This window comes from Rosa chinensis, chromosome 3, assembly GCF_002994745.2.
Source record: "Rosa chinensis cultivar Old Blush chromosome 3, RchiOBHm-V2, whole genome shotgun sequence".
Lineage (NCBI taxonomy): Eukaryota > Viridiplantae > Streptophyta > Magnoliopsida > Rosales > Rosaceae > Rosa > Rosa chinensis.
In genome coordinates this window covers 34,163,021-34,183,599 of record NC_037090.1, presented here as the reverse complement: position 1 = coordinate 34,183,599, position 20,579 = coordinate 34,163,021, and the positions used below count along the sequence as shown (strand labels likewise).

At 38.3% G+C, this 20,579-nt stretch overlaps 1 protein-coding gene and 1 long non-coding RNA gene across 2 annotated transcripts; both read right to left on the bottom strand.

The window, feature by feature from the left end:
• Nucleotides 1-8,827: 8,827 nt before the first annotated feature.
• LOC112193255 lies at nt 8,828-10,737 on the bottom strand. The gene is made up of 6 exons (XR_005808535.1): nt 10,494-10,737; nt 10,260-10,296; nt 9,551-9,609; nt 9,279-9,333; nt 9,062-9,162; nt 8,828-8,980 (listed from the first exon to the last, which is right to left on the bottom strand). It is a non-coding gene; the product is annotated as an uncharacterized LOC112193255 (long non-coding RNA).
• A 3,940-nt stretch (nt 10,738-14,677) lies between these two features.
• LOC112194919 (long chain acyl-CoA synthetase 1) lies at nt 14,678-20,085 on the bottom strand. The gene is made up of 19 exons (XM_024335171.2): nt 19,932-20,085; nt 19,073-19,246; nt 18,830-18,893; nt 18,632-18,721; nt 18,474-18,530; nt 18,336-18,384; nt 18,073-18,149; nt 17,925-17,964; nt 17,755-17,849; nt 17,301-17,468; nt 17,068-17,178; nt 16,811-16,898; nt 16,659-16,725; nt 16,510-16,585; nt 16,264-16,381; nt 15,892-16,137; nt 15,449-15,771; nt 15,019-15,138; nt 14,678-14,934 (listed from the first exon to the last, which is right to left on the bottom strand). The coding sequence occupies exons 2-19, from the start codon at nt 19,216-19,218 to the stop codon at nt 14,884-14,886; spliced, it is 1,986 nt and encodes a 661-aa protein (XP_024190939.1). The 5' UTR covers nt 19,219-19,246; nt 19,932-20,085; the 3' UTR covers nt 14,678-14,883.
• Between the last annotated feature and the right edge of the window lie 494 nt (nt 20,086-20,579).

The following is a 20,579-nucleotide window of genomic DNA, read 5'->3' as shown; positions in this document are numbered from 1 at the left end:
TTTTGGTGACATGTATTCAAACTTTAAACTCTTGAACAACTTGGACTTGTCAGGGCTTCGGCACTACTAAAGTGGAGACTTTATTCCCGCATACACTTTGTTTTTGTGACTTGAGATAAGCAACCTTCTTGTTCTTATTTTCCATTTGAGATAAGCAATTTTATCTTTTGACCTTTGTGTTCATCTTACTGAACCTTTTTTTGCCTATTGCCTACTTTGCCTTGTATCAATAGGCAAATGTGTCCAGTAAGATGTTAGTCACTAATGATAATAGTAGAAAGCTTGTGATATATGTACAATGTTCGTGACCATCATCATTTTTTTCTACCAGTTGATCCAAATCAGCCTACCTTGTCCATCGTCTTCCTCTGATAAGGAACATTTACTAATATAGTTTAACAAGTATTACTGATTTCTTTTGGTTTGCACTTTGCACTTGAAAAAAAAATGAAAGGCATCCTCTGTATGGAACATATTTGATTGTTAGGCTTTTGTTTATTGGAATATGTTGTCAAAATATTAGACAATATTGTTATGATTCTTGGTGAGCAAAGCAATTTTAATCTCATGGATTCTCTATGTCTGTGGAGATGATTTTAACTCTTCATTGTTGATTGCAGGCTTGGCTTTTCAAGGAAGGCTTCTTGCAATTGTTGCTGCCTTTCTGTAACTTTAGATTGATGTTTCTGGACCGTTGCATTGGTAAGAGTACATTCCTCCTACTAAAATCATTATTTGGTGTTTTCAACGTATAAGTATAGCTTCATTCTTGAACTCCACCAACCCGTTTCCTTAACTTCTTGAAAGTCTCTTTACTGCTACCTCTTGTGTATCAAGTAGGTTTCCCATACAAATCAAGTTCTGCGTATTTATGTTCTCACAGGATCATGTACTAAGTTTGATCGGAAAGGATAGGCAAGCCAGATTGTACTAGCTCTACTCGTTTATAAATTCCAATCCAGATTTACTTTACTTTACTTTATCTTCAGGGTCAGGATTTGAATTTTGGACTTTATGAAACATTTAGATGGGAAATGCCAGGATACATTCTTTTCAATGTTGAGGAATTGGTTCGGAGTCTTGGACATAGATGGACTACATGAGCCAAAGCTTTTAATGTTATTATATTTTTAGATTCTTGCAATCATTGTCTAATACTTAACATAGGTTGGATATATCTCTGCTCTTGACTCCGGATAGGCCTAACTAATTTAGCAAGAGGAAGATTTGATATGATAGGATGCTGCAATGTCCTAGAACTATCAAGGGGCATCATATAAAAGAATCCACCATCTGTAACTTCAAGATAAAAAGCCAAAAAGGTCCATCAAGTACATTAGAATTGAAGAGGAGATAAACTAGATGAAATGCAAACAAAAGTTCAAAAGTTCAAAAGCCTGTTTTCTTCCACCTCCTATTTTTGCAGGGACAACTATTAGAAATTATTTCCAGCTTGCAAGATTGGTGCATTGCTTTTGGTAGCTGGGTTGTGGTTTTGCGCTTTGTGGTATTTTTGTGTCTTTTCTTGAATATATATGATATCCTCAGCAAATGTCTTTTCTAGCTTCAGTTTTTGTGCACATAGTTAGCTTTGTTAATTGAATGTCTATAGTTATAATGTAAACAAGTATCAATCCTTGTTCTAGCATGAGGCAGCTGCAACGTGATATGTGGTTTTGTACTAAGTTTCGCTCTTGAAATATGTCATCTTTGCTAAATTTCTGTGTTTGTGTTGTCTGCAGACTGCAAGAATTATGTAGAACAATGGCAGTCTTCTCTTCAACACTTTGATGCCTCAATTGGCTGATATCTATGGAGGATTATCTGCTTCAAGAATCATAGCTGTTACATAATTGGCTAAATTAAAGCTTCTGCTACTTAGTCACTCTAGATTAGTATAGTTGCTCTAGATAGTATTTTTTTTGCCTATAAGTTTATTGAGCTGATGCTCATTAGGTTTATGCATGAAACAATTATGGATGTATGTGTTGACTATAATGAGATTCAATATATGCCAATTGTGTAGTTTCCAAATTACATCCTAATAGGAATACAAATGTGACTTCTGAAATACCATGCAACCACTAAATCCAAGCCAAAATGTGTTGTTGGAGCTACTTAAGAACAACAGAATTCAGGAAAAATCTATTGTTATTTTCCCACTCAAACAACAGAAAATTGTGGCCTTACAATAAAAACAAAGACAAAAATATATAAATTTTTTCGTCGACTCAAAACAAAAACGACGACATATAGTTGTATCTTAAATGAATGTACAACAACAAATAATTGTCTTGTGTTAGTAGTTTAAATAACAGTTAACTGTTACTTATTTTTCCACTCAAACAACAGAAAATTGTGGCCTTACAATAAAAACAAAGACAAAAATATATCAACTTTTGTTGACTCAAAACAAAAATAACAACATATAATTGTATCTTAAATGAATGTACTACAACAAATAATTGTCTTATGTTGGTAGTTTAAATAACAGTTAACTGTTATTAAAATACAAAACAAACATCAGTGAACTGTTATTGTAAGTCATTACAAACAACAAATAACTATCGTTTGAATTCATCTAACACATGTCTTTGGTTTAATCAGACAACAGAAAACTTGAAAACCTTCTGTCGTCTTGGGTTTAATCAGACAACAGACAACTTGAAAACCTTCTATCGTCTGAAAAATCAGACGACAGAGGAAATCTGTCATCTGATACCCCCAAGAGACAGCACCGTACTAGACAACAGAAATTTTTTTCATCAGACGACAGATCTGCTCTGTCGTCTGATTGCTTTTCTGGCATAATGTATGCCTTATAATCCTCTATATAAAGAGGCCCCTATTATCAATGAAAGCACGACTCAATTCTCTCACAATTTCAGTTTTCCTTAAACACGTTATTAGCACGAGCTCTAACCCTGAAACAAATAGCCAAACCCTAATTCAAGAATCTAAAACCCTAAATCCGAACACAAAAACTTGAAACCTTTTCTGCCTCCACCACACAACTTGAAGCCCTCGACCCCAGGAATCCAGAACTAGCGGCAGAACCACCAGAACCGGTCGGAAACCAACCGAACCAGCCACCGGAATTTTCAAACCACCCGTAGCAAATACTCTACCGGTTCACCACCTTTTGGACCTCTGATTGCTACCAAATTTTCCAGCATCAGCGCTTTGATCACAAGATTAAGGAACCGGAAGCAAAACCCTGAAAACTGGCCTAAAAGTTACTGAACCGGCCAACTGAACCTCCTACAGAAAAACAGACAGAAGCAGAAGAAAAAAAAAAGACTCGTGGCCCACGTGGCCCAAGTTCTAACAGAAGCCCACAAAGCCCACACTCCAGTTAAGACCCAAAAGAAGAAGTCAAAGGAAGACTATCAAGCTGTAGGCTTGGGCCAAAAAAAAAAAAGGTGAGAAATAGGCCTGGGCCGAGAGAAAAGAAAAAAAAATGGGGAGAAGGACAGACCTAGCGATCCAGCGCAGCCCACAGTCAACTCTCTGATCAATCTCCTCGATCAATTCTCTGGTCAACCTCCTCGGTCAACCACCTCTGGTGACTTTTCTGGCCAGATTTCCGGCCACTTTTTCCAGCCAAATTTTTCGGCGACCAATTTCAAGATGATTTTTACTAAAGGTTCCCGTTTTTGAGTTTTTATTCAATTTCTCTTCTTTTTCTCAAGGACTTGCAAGCTCCCTTCTTCTACCCCCCTTTCTTCTTCATGGGGGAGACCAAAAAGATGAACTGTGGGGGTTCGTGCTCACTCCAAGCTTGAAGTTTGTAGAGTCCTCCAAACTTAGAGTTTGTTAAGAAGTTATGATTGACCACAAACACATCATTGTTTCGATCTAATCCAATTTCTCTTGGAATCGGATTTCTTGGAAGCGACTATGCTAAGAAATCCCTAATTTCTTGGAAGCGACTACGTACACTCAGAAATTCTATTGTTTTCGTGGTATCCTTTTTCGCTCCGAAACTAACCCTAATTTCTTATTCTCTTTCAGGATGAGTAACCTGAACAGACTGGACTTCACTCCATTGGGAACAACTGGCTTTGGATATCACAAGTGGGTTCGTGATGTCCGCCAGCATCTCAAGGCCGATGAAATCCTGGATACGATTCTCGAGCCTAGCCAGGATGTGCTAACTGTTGAGCAAGCTTGACTTTGGAAGCAAATAGAGCAGCCTTAGAGGCAAATAAGGAGAAATCCATCATCCTAATGACTCATCATATGGATGATTCGCTCTAGTAGTTGTATATGAGTGAAGAAGACCCTAGAAGGCTGTGAATCTCACTCGAAGAAAGATTTGGCAACGTCCGTGACTCCCTGCTTCCTGAACTAGAAGTGAGATGGCATAGCCTTAGCTTCTATGATTTCAAGTAAGTTGTTGACTACAACTTAGAAGCACTTCGCATTAAATCCTTAATGGAATTCTGTGGAACAAATATCACATATGCGATGTTGATTAAGAGGACCCTCTTTATCTTCCCAGTCTCTGCTTTGATGGTTGCAAAGAACTATCGAATCGATGTTACTGCAGGATGGATCATAAGGTTTCATGAGCTCATTTGAGCTATGAATGTCGCTGAAAAGCATGACATGCAACATCCTTCAAAGAACTGTAATTTGAGACCCGTGGGAACAGAGCATATTTCAGAGTCCAATTAGAGTCGCGCCCCTAAGGGAGGGCGCCAAGAGCGAAACAATTCTAGACGTTCTGGTCCATATTCTTGCTCTAATGAGGAAGGTAATCACCAAAATAGGAGGACACGGAACCGAAGAGGTCAAAGTGGAAAGAGAGAGAGAGAGGCAACGCTTCTGGCCATGTTGGTGGCGCCACCAACACTAACAGCCATCCTAATAATGCTTTCAAAGTGCCTCAATCAATGGAGTCTGAGCATAGAGATGTATGTTCTCGATGTGGATTATCCGGTCATTGGGCACACATTTGTAGAGCTTGTGAAGAAATTGTCACCACCTACAAAGCATCTTGTGAAGCAAGAGAAGCTCACTATATGGAACAAGAAGATCAAGAAGATGATCTAGAGTAAAAGGTTGAAGACTATAAATCTGGCTGGGATCAATAGATCGCCAATTCTGTTTAAGTCTTTATTTTTCCAAGAGATGTAATAGGCAATTGCCATATAGTTTGTAGTAAATGGTATTAGTTTAGTTTTTCTTCACATAAGCTTATCAAAAATGAGTATGATGTCTAGGAAGGTTTTGAGATAAGTGGTACTTAAGCGAGCTTTGCTCCACCGATATCTCTCTACTCACTTGGTCATATTTATTTTAGAGTTACCGAAAGAAGTCAAACGACTACCTTTGTTTTGCATTAGCTAGCATTTGGATTAGATTCTCCTAATGGTTAAGAGACAGTGATGTACTCCGTTGGCTTATGAATAAAATTTCGAGTTCTTTTCATTATGACTTCATTTTGATTCCTGGACTAAGTGTAACTACCGCCGCTACCTCTGGAGTCGCCGCCGTCCACCACCAGCCTAGGGCTAGCACAGTCCCTATCCATGATGCCATGGATGGCATCCATCATGGTGATGGCGCCCTAGGTGATGTTGCAATCACCAACTTTACTTCAAATAGCATTTCAGACGCTCAAGCCCAACAAAATCCTTATTGGTTGCTTCTAAAACCTCTCGCTCGTTTATAAAGCATGTTCCTTAAGGAAATTAGGACTGAGACCTTTCTATACAAAGAATATGAAAATACTCATTTTGTTCTAGAGTCCGTGGGGATTCTGTGGACTAGTTCAACTAACTTGCAGACATTTAAATATCTTATGATGTTGGTTGACAAGCGAACACACTGGTCACGTGTTGTGCCATTGTCCACTTGTAATGCTGCTTATGCTACACTCCTAGCACATATCATATGACAATGGGCTCACTACTCGGATCATCATATTTAGTCAATTGAACTTGACAATGCTAGAGAGTTTACATCGAAAAACTGATGTTGGACATCATATTCCCATGAACACACCCAAATGGTCTCACAGAAACGATTACGATGGTAGCCTGAAAATTGGTAATGCGCACCAATCTCCTTATCCTCTTGGGGTGATGCAATATCGCATGCAGCTATGCTAATTTGTCTACAACCCATCACCACTCAATCTACCTTTGCGTTACAGCTAGTGACTAGGTACCATCTTGTACTTACTCAAATTTGAGTATGTCATTTATGTGCCAATTGCACCGCCACAGCGCACTAAGATGGGTCCTTACAGACGAATGGGCAACTACATTGGATTCGAGATTCCAACAATCGTCTACCACTTAATGCCCTTGCTAGGCGATCTCTTTACCTCATGTCTTGCGAATTGTCACTTTGATGACGCAGTCTTCCCGTCGTTAGGGGGAGATAAGAACACAATTGTTCAACAAAAACGACAGGAATTGTCGTGGTCTGTCCCTACTATGTCTCATCTCAATCCCTTCGATCCCTGTTGAAGTGACGAGATCACACATATCTGCTGCAAATATGCCTGCAAGGAAGGACGTCTCTATGAAAGAACGTAACGCCACCCTACATGGAGAGAGGCATGGCGCCAACGCTATAAAGAGTGGCACTCTGGCGTTAGAGGTCATTACCCCTGCTAGGATGCATGGGAGGCCCGTGGGTTCGAAGGATACTTTGGCACAACTCAATCCTTGGATCATTGACACTCAAAATCCGTCTCATGAGTATCTTCCGGATTATGGTTAGCGTTAGGGGACACCTCAACGTCAGAACCTATTCTTGAGAATATATAGCTCTATGAAAATTACACTAGTGTACATGAGACATGGGATAGAAACTCCATCATGATTGATGATGTATTCGCGCATTTCATAGCCCATGATTTTGTTTAGTCCAATGATATCGAACCACACTCCGTTGATGAATGAATGCCAGCATAGAGAAATTTGGCCTAAATGGAAAGATGCGATCCAGGTTAAGTTGGATTTTCTAACGAAGGGGAAGGTTTTCGAGCTAGTGATGTCAACACCTCCTAACATAAAACCTGTTGACTAATGGATCTTCGTTAGAAAGCTTAATGAGAAAGAGAGATGGTAATCTCGCCTTATGGCGCGAGGCTTCTCATAAAAATGCCCTGAAATTGACTACAATGAGACATATTCTCTCGTAATGGATGTTATTGCACTCCACTACCCTGTCAGTTTGGTAGTTTCTGAATAACTGAACATGCAGCTTACAAATGTGGTCATTACATATCTTTATGGGGATCTAGATACAGAATATACATGAAGGTTCATGGTGAACTTTATTTACCTAAGTCAAGTGGCTCTAGATCATGGAGTGCATTTACAATAAAGTTGAAATGCTCACTACAGTGACTACTTGATTGGGAAGGGATATGCCTACGCATTTCTATAACAAGTTCCAGATTCTATCGCGGTTCATGTTGGACTTGATCTTCATTGGAAGCCCTTAGAGAGTTAAGGGAAACAGCTGAACACTTGAAATCTGAGTTTGAGATGAAAGATCTTGAGAGAACACGATTATGTCTCGGTTTGGAACTTAAGCGTTGTGTTGATAGATGCTTAGGCGTTTTAACAAGGTCAAGCTTTTCAAGCACCCACATGATCGTCCGTAGTCATGATCCTAAAAAGGATCCTCTTCATCCAAAGGATGATGACGAAGATGTGCTAGAGGCGGAAGTGTCTTACTTAAGTACAATAGGCGCATTATTGTACTTAGCTCAATGCACAAGACTGTTGGATAATAAAAAATACCCACAATGTACAAAGCATGTAGCTGTCACAATTATTAAAAAAAAAAGAGAGAGAGATGAGGATAATGACAGCAGTTAAACAAATATTTATTTACAAATTATCTGTTTCTCAAATTCAAAGGTTGACCAAGCTTGGGCGGGGATAAGCTACGAAAAAAAAGAAACAGAAGAAAGCATTCAAATTGTGATAAGAACAAAGTGGCAGAGGGCGTCCAAGTTCAATCTCAAGGTCAAAGACGAAGTCTCCGATCAACAGCTTATCTTCGTGAGCTTCGGGAGATTCAAATTTCAAACAAATGTTTATCCCGCCCTCTAGAATCTTCACTGCCCCCTATATAAGAAACACAAGGCTGCATAAGAAAGGGGGACGGAGAGAAATAGAGAGAAGGGTGAGTTATATTGGTGCATCAGAGTGAGGCTGCATTCAAGAGAAAGAAATAGTGCACAGTGCTTAGTTACCTGGAGACTACAACCCGACGACAGGAGAGCATCAAGTTCAGGTATCCTGCTGGTCATTTCTCCATGGTCTTTTATTGGTACTTTTCCTGTATTGTTGCTGATGGGTTCATGAGTGCAGAAAGTCCTTCCTCTGTTTATTTCCACATGGGTTTTATAACCCTTCCAAAACAGCACCGATAACAAATCCTCCGTGCTAAAAAGCCTTGAAATCCCCAAAGCCAAATACACCAACCAAAAAGCCACAAAACCCCAAAACTCTACTGCTGCCCACCAGAAATCAGAAGGACATAAAACAACAACCAGAAAACATTTTCGAAATACCTTTTATGTTGACGACAAGTGCAGGTTCAAAGAATGAAAGAAGCACGTGCAAAGAGAAGGGATTTCGACAACTTTCTGATGGCAAAAGAAGAGAAACAGAGGGGTTCACTACACTTGTTTTTGATGCCTGTATCGCGGTGCGTCCTGCATATGGGTGGCAAAGATGAGTGTCAAGTGAATGCCCGAGGGGCTGCCAGTTCACACCAATTACGGCTCTACGACGTTCCCAAGTTTCACTACACTTGTCTTTGATGCCTGTATTGCGGTGCGTCCTGCATATGGGTGGCAAAGATGAGTGTCAAGTGAAAGCCTCGGGCTGTTGGTTCACGCCAAGGACAAATCTGCAAAGTTCTTGGGTTCACAATAGTGGGGAAGCTGCTCCAAGATGATCCCCGTGCAGAGTTTCAACACCAAAGGAAGAAATCACTCCACCTACAGCAAAGTTATCATTAAAATGGTGTCACACAAGGCGAAGGTTGCTACTTTTACGGAAGAGTCTTTGACTTAGCTCACCCTTGATCAGAGAGTTTGCAGCATTCACTCAGCTCACCTTCGATCACTAAGTTACAGCCACAAAAACGCAAGAGAGATGGGAGCCGTATGATTCTTGTTACCTGGCATAAGATAGTGGCAGAAATAGTGGAGACATAGATCAACTTCGGTAACAAATGGCTCCATGCCTTTTCACTCCTAGACAAATACGTGCAACATCTTGTGAAGTTAAGACTACCTCTGTCGAGTGATGGTTCAAATGGTGTCTGCGATGCTCTTCTTCAAAACTGTGTCTGCAAGATGGAAAAGCAATCTCATGATCAGCAAGAAAGAAGAATGAAGTCCTTGCTTTTGGTTTCATGGTCACGGCTACACAAAGAGAAAATGGAAGCTTAATTCCACTTATTTGCAGCAGAGCAGAAGCTTCAGAATATGCATAATTGAGGCAGCTATGCTGCAAGTCTTTTTCAGAACAAGCCAAAAATAAAAGATCAGGAAGCAAGCAATTACAGAAGCAGAGGTCTTTTCAAGTAGCTACGAAGCTTGGCGGTGGAGAGATGTCAAAAAACCTGCAGGCAATTACAAATAAGATTGTCAAAGTCAAAAGGTTGTGGTTGAACACGGTTGCTGGAAGTCAGAGCAAATATATATATATATATATATATATATATATATATATTTGTTTGTTAAATGAAACGATGCAAGTTTAATCAAACTTTCCACCTTAATCATAAAGTGGTGGCATAATTAATATTGCAAGAAGACAAAATGGTGACCAATTAGCAGCCATGAGTCTTTTTCTTTGTGGAAAACTGATCAGTATGCATGAAGTGATCAATTTCCATGTGCAATTAAGCATGGTGCAGCGAGAACTAAAGAAATATGCATGCAAGTGAACAATTGTGCAGCAAGCTTCTTTCTACGTGTCTAATTGTCAATCAAAGGAAAAACATGGAAGAATCCATATTCAAGAAGAGGCACAGATAAAGCAATTGAGTCATGGTGAAATAATAGTTTAAGAAGACCAAATAAAGACCACGATCATGTTTGGCGGTGGCAAACCGATTAGTACACATCAAGACAAAAAATGTTTCATGTGCAATTAAGTAAATATGCAGCAAATTTGTGGATGCAAAGCAAACAACAAAGACCAGGAGGCGGTGTTGTCAGCAAATCATAAACAATTAAATTAAAGTCCCCTGGTGTGGCAGCTAGTCACCGTGAGGAGAAGCCACGTCTAGTTCAGCTCGGTATGCCTGCACAAAAAAGAAGTCTCAATTAAATATTGGGGTTTCATGTGGGTTGCTAGCTACATGACAACAAAATTTCACCAGGAAACATAGTCCCAGCAGAAAGGGAAGAACAAGGAGGCCCAAATTTGCGATAAAGAGAGCTGATAGATTGAAGAGATTCACCATCAGAAAATTATCTGTTTGAGTTAAAGAAGCCTTACCCAATGCGCGTTCTTGATGGAGAATGCAGAATCAAAGTGAAGGGTGCTCTTATTTATACAGAACGGGAGACCCAGACTCCCTCTCCAAATTGAACTATAAGAACGAGGCTTCATCTTGAATGTCATCTCTATCACAATCTGATCACGCCAAGATGTTATCCTTCGAAAGAAGTGGAGCTTATCAAGTCTGCCTACGGATAATCACACTCGACCTGGTCTCTTTGGAGTTTCAGTTTCATGCAAAACTACGATCTGATATCGTTAAGGTTTCAGTTTCGTGCAAAACATGAAGTGGGGTTCATATGGGCTGCACGAACGGGTGTCCAAATCAACCTATGCTGTGCACGCAGTTTTCTTTTATGGGCTCTACTGAATCACTTGTTTTGAAGCTCCACAAGGCCCACTCCAAGTCAATCCGGGTCAGCTGAGTGGCACAAAGCCCATTGCAAAATCCAGGGCCCATTATGAAGCTCGGCACATTCGGGTGCCCAATCAGTGGACACTCTACTAAAATTGGGTGTTCACCAAAATATGTTTTCTCGACGAGTTCAAAATATACACCCGTTGAGTAAAAATTGGTACAAAACCGAAAATCCCAAAAGTTGAACTACAGTGGTTTGATCCCTTCACGGGGTATGTAGGCAGTCTGGATTTAAATCTGGATGTAACCGCGACCTTAACCGAATCCCTGGTTTTCCCTAAACCAAATTCACCAAATCCTAGTGACCACAGAAGTCATCCAAATTTCCGTATTCAAATCACCCAAACACTTAACCAAAATTCTTTGGTGGGTCATTTACTCATCGAAGCATCCAAACCTTTCCAAAAATCTGAACTACGAGTGGCTTGATCCCTTCTGGGGTACGTAGGCAGCCTGATAAACACTCTGGGTACAGCCACAAAATCAAACAAACACACTCCTCTCCATGGAATTCTTGTCTTCGTATTTGGAATCAAAGGGTCTTCCCTTGAAGCAAGGGATTGTAATTAAGGGATATTATCTATCTCGAATGGGTCCGAACTTAACATAATAAAACTCTATTTCCGTTAATGAAATAGAGTGAGATTGTGTTGAGTATATTTATTTACTATTTTTGCTCAACAAAGACCGAACATCTCATTTTTCATGAACTTGTTAGCTAGATATAGCTTTGCGCCAACGCGACGCCATTGGATTGGTGTAAAAGATATCTTTCGGTACTTGAGATGTACGATTGATATGGGCTTGTTCTATCCCTATAGAGAGACGATGGATTCAGACCCATCACACACCAGAAACGCCGCAAACGCTGGCCTACGTTCTCTATCCCCATCCCAAAACGACATGTGTTTTGGAAGGTTTTGCTGATATTGGGTATCTCGCTGACCCACACAAAGGTCATTCCCAAACTAGCTAAGTATTCATCATGGGTAAGACCGCGATATCTTGGAGGTCTGCAGAACAAACTCTAGTTGCTACTTCTTCGAACAATGCAGAGATTATTGCTCTTCATGAAGTAGTTCGTGAATGTATATGGATTGGATTCATAATTATGCATGTTCGAACAATTGTGGTTTGAAGTCTACCACAGATGAGCCTACGAGCATTTAGGATAATGCTGCTTGTTTTGAACAAATGAAGCAAGGCTACATTAAGCGACAACACCATGCATAATCAGCAACAACAGACTCTCCTTCAAGATCAAAGTGAACTAGCTAGGTTCGATCTGAGGACAGTGTAGCAGACTTGCTTACTAAGTCAGTGCCTAAATTTCACTTTCGAGAAATGTGTTGGTAGCATCATTTGCGAAAGTTATTTGAACTCCTATGATCGTTGTCATCAGGGGGAGATGCAGACATTAGGGAGAGATGTCTACATGTATGGTCTTGAAACGTGAATGGTGTGTTGTGCTCTTTTTCCTCTTCGACGGAGGTTATTTTTGTCCCACATGGTTTTTGTTACTTGGCAAGGTTTTTAATGAGGCAATGAGAGGAGCACCACGTTTGGGCGACACAAGGGGGAGTGTTCAAGTAAATCCAGAATATGTATCTGGCCCAAACTCTAGGTTGCTTAACTTAGTTGTAATAGGGTTTTGAATTAGAGATATTCTCGGTGATATTCACAGATATCGGATTAATTGTACGATTATCTTTCTTTGTACAACTCTGATTTTATGCCTTGTAATTCTCTATATAAAGAGGTCCATATTATCAATGAAAACACGACTCAATTCTCTCCCAATTTCAGTTTTCCTTAAACAGGCATTAATTATTCCAACAATAATTGTAGCTGTTTTTTTTTTCCTTCCAATTTCCCAATTTCTTCTCCAATAGTTAATACGTAATAAAATCTCATACCATCAATAAAAGTACCATATTTTTCTCATCTATCGGCCAAGAGTTTACAAATAACATGAAAAATATATGGTGGACAGATATATCACAGAAACATTAGTAGTGTAGTGTATTTGTTAGAGAAAGAAAATATACTTGCCCTTAAAAAAAAAAAATATCGGCAGATATTTACCAATAAGGTTCTGACAATAAGTGGTTATTTTCAGGGGAAAATCCATGGTACTCCAGAGTACGAAACATTACAAAGATGGTTATTAGACATATCATGGTACACTCAAGTGTTTTTGTTTGTTTGTTTGTTTTTTTTTTGTTACATTAAAATGGTGGCTGAGTGATCTACCCCTCCGGAGCCGAGAGCAAATTGGGTATGACCCCTCCCCAATGGATGTTTTTAACAAGTTGGGGTTCAAACCAAAGACTTCCTATGACCAAAAGAATCCCTACAACGTCCGCCCTACTTGCAGTCTAGCATGCCTCCACTAGACCAACCCCATTGGGTGTACACTCAAATGTTTTTTTTTTTACATTAAAATGGTGGCTGAATGTTCTACCACTCCAGGGCCGAGAGAAACTTGGGTATGTCCCCTCTCCAAGGGATGTTTTTCACAAGTTAGGGTTCGAACCAGAGACCTTCTATTACCAAGAGGATCCCTGCAGCGTCTGCCCCACACTCGAGTGTTTTTTCATTGCAATGGATACGATACAACTTCAAGCCAAATGCGAAGCTTCGTCATCGCAAACAAATAACAGCAAATTTAACTTTAGGTTATTCACTGCAACATTCTTACCGGCCCATTTCTTATATTGGAAAACATATTGGACTTGTCATTATGTAAAATGCATTAAGTTTTGATTTAATCTGGAAATTGAACAATAGAAATACATATCTAGGACTCTTATCCTATTATCAAACTGAGGTACATGTCTCTCGATTGAAGTAGGAATCTTATCTGTCAAATAACCTGATTGACATCAAGTGTAAGTGATAAACATTAAGCTATTGCTGATAAACTCTTATGCAAACCTTGGACTCTTTATGGGATGAGCACAAGGTCAGTTTAGGCCTATATATATATATATATATATATATATATATATATATATATATATATATCAGGAAAAGTCCCTATGTTAACTACGACTTGCATTAAGATCAGCCCCATTCTGAAAGCTCTAGTAGTATAACGTAGAAGATCTTCTTCCTTACTGTTCTTGTTTTGTGGCTCGAGACTTTGTGGTATTGCTGTGGAGTGAGGCTACTGCTGTTGCTGTGCTTACCTTGCTGCTGTGAAGAATCCTTGTTGCTGGAAGCTGTAGCTGAAATGGCAGGACAAAGCATTGATTTCCAGAACAATGGTAATCTCCTAGTCAAGGCTGGAGACTCAAGTTCTTTAATTGTGCAGATGGTTCTCGTGGATTGGTTTATGATTTAGTATTGATATGTCATAATATTGATTCACTGCATCATTTGGTTTTACATCTTACACATATAAAATGCAGTAACGTTACTAGCTACCTTAAAATACAATCATACCTACTGGCCAATTATTTGGCTACGACCTTAATTGTTGGGGTATATTGAAGAAATAGAAAAATTGAGAAAGTATATTTAGGGATACAGAAAAATGGAGAAAAGGAAAATAGAAGAACAACTTTGAGATACGACTTGAGTCGTTTCCTTAAAGTGTTATTTGCCCCCACTCAATGAGTTTGCTAAAGGATTCTTGGCAAATCACTTCCAAGATACAACAAAGTTTAGAAACTACTAGAAGGAAATTGTATGGTTATAAGAGAAGAAGATGCAGAAGAGAGAAGCCAATTGCAAAATGATTTGATGATTGAATCTAGTGTTTATATAGAGATCAAGAGGTGCCAAAGGCACCCTTTCAATATAAACATAATCTTTCAATACAAAATGTAGGTATCTCTTCATAATTTTATATTGTCTGTTCACTATAATCATAAATCTGATTATGTTTAATTCAACCATCACACCACTTCATTTAATTATGTAAATATATTTTATACATATAATTGAAATTTCCAACATTAATAACTAGTATTTCTGTCCGGCATCCAGATTTTGGTAGAGTTCATCAAGTCGAACCTGTAAATTGCAGAGCTATCAGTTGCTTCATAGTTTTAAATTAACATTAAATCTGAAATCGGAATTTGGTACATCCTAATTTACCTGGTAATACTTGAGCAACTGATTTCTTTTCTTCTTCAAAGTGGCAGTCACCATGTCCCTTTCCATGTCAAAGGGGTGAGGTTCTATAATGATTCCTTTGATATATTCAAAACCTCTCAGCTGGTTACAAAAGGAAACTAATCAATCATCATATTGCAAGGTAAATCCAGTGCAACACATGCAAGTTTAGAAATTAAAAGAACACAAAAACAAAATGCATGGCCTAATCAATCAATTCACATTACTGAACTGGATTGAAGTCTAGCTATCTGTATTATATTGGAATAGAATTGTACTGAACTGATGCATAAACACAGCAAGTCCTGTTAAAGAGGTCTAAGAATTTCTTTCAATACAATGTAACAACTTTTGGTTCATGCTGACATGCTGTAACATTCGTTAAAACTTATGAGAGATCGATGCTAGTTACCTTGTTTCTCTTAGCTGTTAGCTTGAACTCTTCCAGAATATGGTTCTTGAGCTCATCAAGAGAACAAAGGTCAGAAAACGAACCCGTGTGACCATTTAAATCAGCCCACTTTTTGGTGCTTTTTTCTTCTGGTACCACCACTGCAACAAGCTTTGACTTGAAGCTATTTCCGTAGACCCAGATATCATCAATAACAGAAGAAATGCCATAAATATTTTCCAAGTACTCAAGTGCAACATACTCTCCTTGTGAGAGTTTAATCAGATTCTTTTTCCTATCAATGATCTTGATGGTTCCATTTGGAAGTATTTGCCCTATGTCCCCTGAAAAATGAATCAGTATGCCATGAGGAAAAAATCAACCTAATCAAGAATCTAGTAACATAAGCATCTTATTTCACTACTGTCAAGCTGAGCAACATTTCCGGGTAATCATGATCTCACCTGTGTGGAACCAGCCATCTTTGATTGCTTCCCTTGTCAATTCAGGACTTTTGTGGTAACCAGCAAAAACAGTCTTGCCTCTCAAACATATCTCACCACAAGGAGGATCTCCAAGTGGATCGTAGCCCATATCAGGAACCTCTTCGAGGCGCAGCTCATTGAAAACAGATACAGTACCAACAGCACCAATCATGCACATTTCATCAGGATACCCAAAAGTAGTTGGCCCAACAGTTTCTGTCAAACCTGAAATGAAACAACCGAGAGTAATGCATGTGATGGTTCAATTACCAGTTGTATATATAGAGAAGCTGAATAAGTTAATCAGCTTTCAGCATGGAGGGCATAATCCAAGAGTGAACATTTGTTTACCATATCCTTGGACTACGAAACAGCAGCAAGTAACTCGCAAGAATTCTTCAATCTCAGCGCTTAAGGGTGCACCTCCAGATAATATAAGTCGAATTTCACCCCCAAGCCTATTCTTTATCTTCAGAAAAATTGAAAACCAAATAGTAAGTCAGGTTTATGGCACAATCAATAAGGTCACATAATTAGTTCTCCTTTTGTTTTATCGGAAGATATCTAATGAAATTATTTAATCGAGAAGATGCAAACCTTTCTGAAGGCCAACAGATCAGCTATTGGTGAGGCATTTTTATTCTTAAACCCCATGTTCATCCAAGCAAGTTTGCTGTAACAAAAAGAGATCACCAGGGTGTTAACATATACAAAGTGAATGTGGACTCATTAACAGACCTACTTACTACTTGTAGAGAATGTCAAAAATCTTCTGCCTCCTGGGATTGAGCTGTTGCACTGCTTGCTTTATACCTGAAATGATTTTGGATTGTAAGTCCATAACAAATCCACAAGATAAATATATTTGCAGATAGATGACAAGCAAGTATTTTCATGCCTTCATGTATTTTTTCGAAAACACGAGGTACTCCAGCAAGAAGTGTTGGCTTCAACTCCATCATATCATCACTCAATGCATTAAGATCCTTCAAATAAGAATTAATTCATTGAAATTACTGAAAGGACTTCAGAAGGTACTTGAAGAAACAGAACATCAGACAGGAAGAATTCAGATTAGCTCCTTCCTCCAATAGCTTGAGCTTAATTAGATTTAATTTGCAACCAACAAAGATATAAAAACTTGTAGTTGCATACTCCATGATAGTAGCCAACAGAAGCACCAGTGCGAAAAAAATACTCCTCAATTATGCGATCCAGAATATGAGCAAGGGGAAGGAAAGATAGATACACATCATCCACTGTCATCTGCTCTATGTCAGAAATAAATGCACATGTCAGCTATCATTTATTGTACTAAAAATAGGGAGAGGGAAAGAGGTGTATATACGGTATAGAGAGCAATCTATCAGACATGTCTTCACATTTACCTTATCTTCAAATTGCTCCATAAAGAGGTCAATCCCTCTCACACCATATGCGGTGTTTTCATGTGTTAGCACAACACCTTTAGGATCTCCACTAGTACCACTTGTGTACATAATTGTGCAGATAGTTTCAGGCTGAGGTGGAAAAATATCTGACGGGTTTTGTTTTCCCTGAAAACAACAGTCTTCTTACAACAGGCTAGGAAAAGTAAAACAAAAAACAAATTTGGTAGTCCAAGTCAAGATTTGAATACAATATGCATTTGCAAGCAAATTAATGTACAGAACATGGCTTGAAATAGAACTCGATCACATGTAAAACCTAATCAACAAACTAACACTCCTCATCTTAAAGGAGTGAATGACTGTAGACTTCCATTTAGACCGACAATTTCGAAGGAAACGCATTAGATGAAGTTGTAATGCAGGTCCGTTCTACTAACATAGAGACACTAACCATCTCAGTGAACTCACTCCATGAGTACGGTTTCATCCCAATCTGCACTGCTTTATCCTTCTCTTCATCTGTCAATGAAGTGAAGCAAACCATAACTGCACAACAACCAAGTTCAGTACAAAATCTTCAGGCTCTATCAGGAAATATAGTGTCGATCTTGTCGTTCTGACCTTTTAGTCGTTGGGTAGATGTACAATCAGGACTCAATAGCTGAAATCAAAAGTAATTGTATTTGATCAGAACCAACCATATATATAATCTGATATTTTGGTGAGTATCATTTTCATTACAATGCTAGTCAAGATATTAATATCTCACTTCTTTCACTTTCTTATCTTGGACGAAAACAAAATCAACCTCTGCATGATCTATGATGAAGTTTACAGCTCCTGGCCCTACATCAAGTCATCAACAGAACCCTTTGTGAAAAGTGTAATTAAATTGCTTGAAACAAAATTTCACTTAAATTATGAAACAATTAAACAGGATAGATTTGATAAACACTGAGAATAATTATTAAAATCATAATTCTAGAATTATCTAGGGGAAATCAGACATTTTCTGCAAGGAATATTCTTTACCTAGGGTATCGTAGAGAGGCACACAGGTCAAACTATGGGCATTGCAAGCCTACATAAAATTGAATGAAGTTTTTCATCAAATAGTTGATCATATAAACAAAACTGTAATATGAAATTGAAGAGAATGTTCAAACCCACTTCCATTGCCATAATCCATTGAGGGCAATTTGAACCATAAATTCCAATCCGGGAACCCTATTACAAGGTTATGTATTAAAACCAAGAAAAAGACTAGTTTCAGTTGCCAAAATCCACAACTATATATTATGAACACCTCAAATACTCATTCTACTTACAGGTTCCACACCAGATGCTCGTAATGCAGAACCAACAAGCAGAACTTCTTCATAAACCTCCTTGTAGGTTTTCCAAACATAAGGTCCTATCTGAAGAGAATAAAAGCAATTCATCAAGTCAGAAATGAATTGCCAAAAGCTGGACATGGACATGATTATAAATTAGCATTTGCAATCCATAAGTTCATAATACTTCACCTTCCCATCCACAATTTTACGCCATCCAAGCATTCTATTTCCAGGAAACTTTTGAGCAGATTGACTGCAGTACGTGAAGAGTTCTTTTACTACCACAGAAATCAACTGGTGTATTTTTTCTTAATTAAGGATAAATTAATATAAGCTCAATCCACAATATTCATAGGGAACTGATCCATTATATGACCAGTTAGCTGTTACTATTTAAAAAGTGAAGTAGTACGTTATAGGAACTGGAATCACCTAAAGACATCCCAAGCTGTTCTTATTTCAGGATGAGGCGGTGGAAAATCATTTTTTGAAAGTAAATTCCGATACACTGGACCAACTGAAGGCTTCCCGTTCTGTCCTTTTCTTCCTTCCTCAACTTGAGCTGAGAACATCTTCATTCTTGTTTAATTGTTTCTTCAATTAAACCTGCATATATCATGCAAGTACATGTTTCAGGTGGAAAGGCAGACAAAATTAATGAAGATTGACATGGTTAATACTTAATTGATTCCCCGGATGTACAATCATGGTTATGTTCTTCACCAAATAATTAAATTGAAAGCTGGTATTTAAAAATTATTGAACACACAAAAAGATTATTGTAACTCCAAATCATGGTTATGAGTATTCAGAATGAGGCGGATGTACTGGGAAGCCAAAGATGATGACTAGCTAACTTTCACGGTTTCACCCAATAACAAGGGTGCAATATTTAGTGCTCTAACTACCACACACTAATTACTATTGTAGCAATGGAGAACCCCAAATCGATCAGAGTGACGCCACTAAAACAAACAAATCAACATAAAAAGAAGGCGGTTGACATATATACAAACAACCAACCACGTTAATTTGACAGTACATATTTAAAAGCACTTCAGATTTGAAAAACCTTCTAAACCCAGTACATATGAAGCAGAACTATATTCAAATCCCTAACTATAGAACTATATTCAAATCCCTAACTATATAATAACGTAAATCACAGAGTGAAACAAATAGTATATGCCTATATATATATATTATATACATATAAATATATTCGCACGCCCAAATATACTAATTCATTTGAACCGAGGGAACTTGAGAGAGAGAGAGAGAGAGCGCTTACGAAGGGAAAGGGGGTCTGGAAGTGATGAGATAACAATCCCAATGCTAAATGTTAGTGCAGAAAGTACACTGAAATATTTATTATGAGGAACAAGTGTTCTTAAATAGTTAGTTGAAAGAACAGTGGGAAGCCTTTCAACAAAAAAGAAAAAAAAAGAATAAGGTAGGAAGGATAGGGTCCATGTATTTATTACTATGGACACCAACCTTTGAGAACAGATGTGAATTTACTCCTCTCGCTGCTCTCTACCGTCCCCGCCTCTACCGCTCCCTTTCATTAATGGCTTTTTTTCTTGAAGCTAGTACTGAAATTTTATGCATGTGCATGTACAGAAGAGAAAAAGAGTTGATTAGTTTTAAGTTAAAAAAATTATGACCTATTTTGAATGTAATTCGGATGAAATTTTTTGTTAATTGTAGTTCAGTGACTAGGTATCCATATCAGCTTACTATCTTATATTAGCATGATAAGTCAACTTCTACTTTTCTATATACCGAATTTACCCATAACAATATTACTCAAAACAATCAATAATTTATGAGTCAATTAATTGAGAGTTAATGCTGTTTTTCAGTTAACTTGGTATTACCATACCAATTATAATATGTCATCAACATAACAAAACCCTTAATTGATGCATCGTCATTA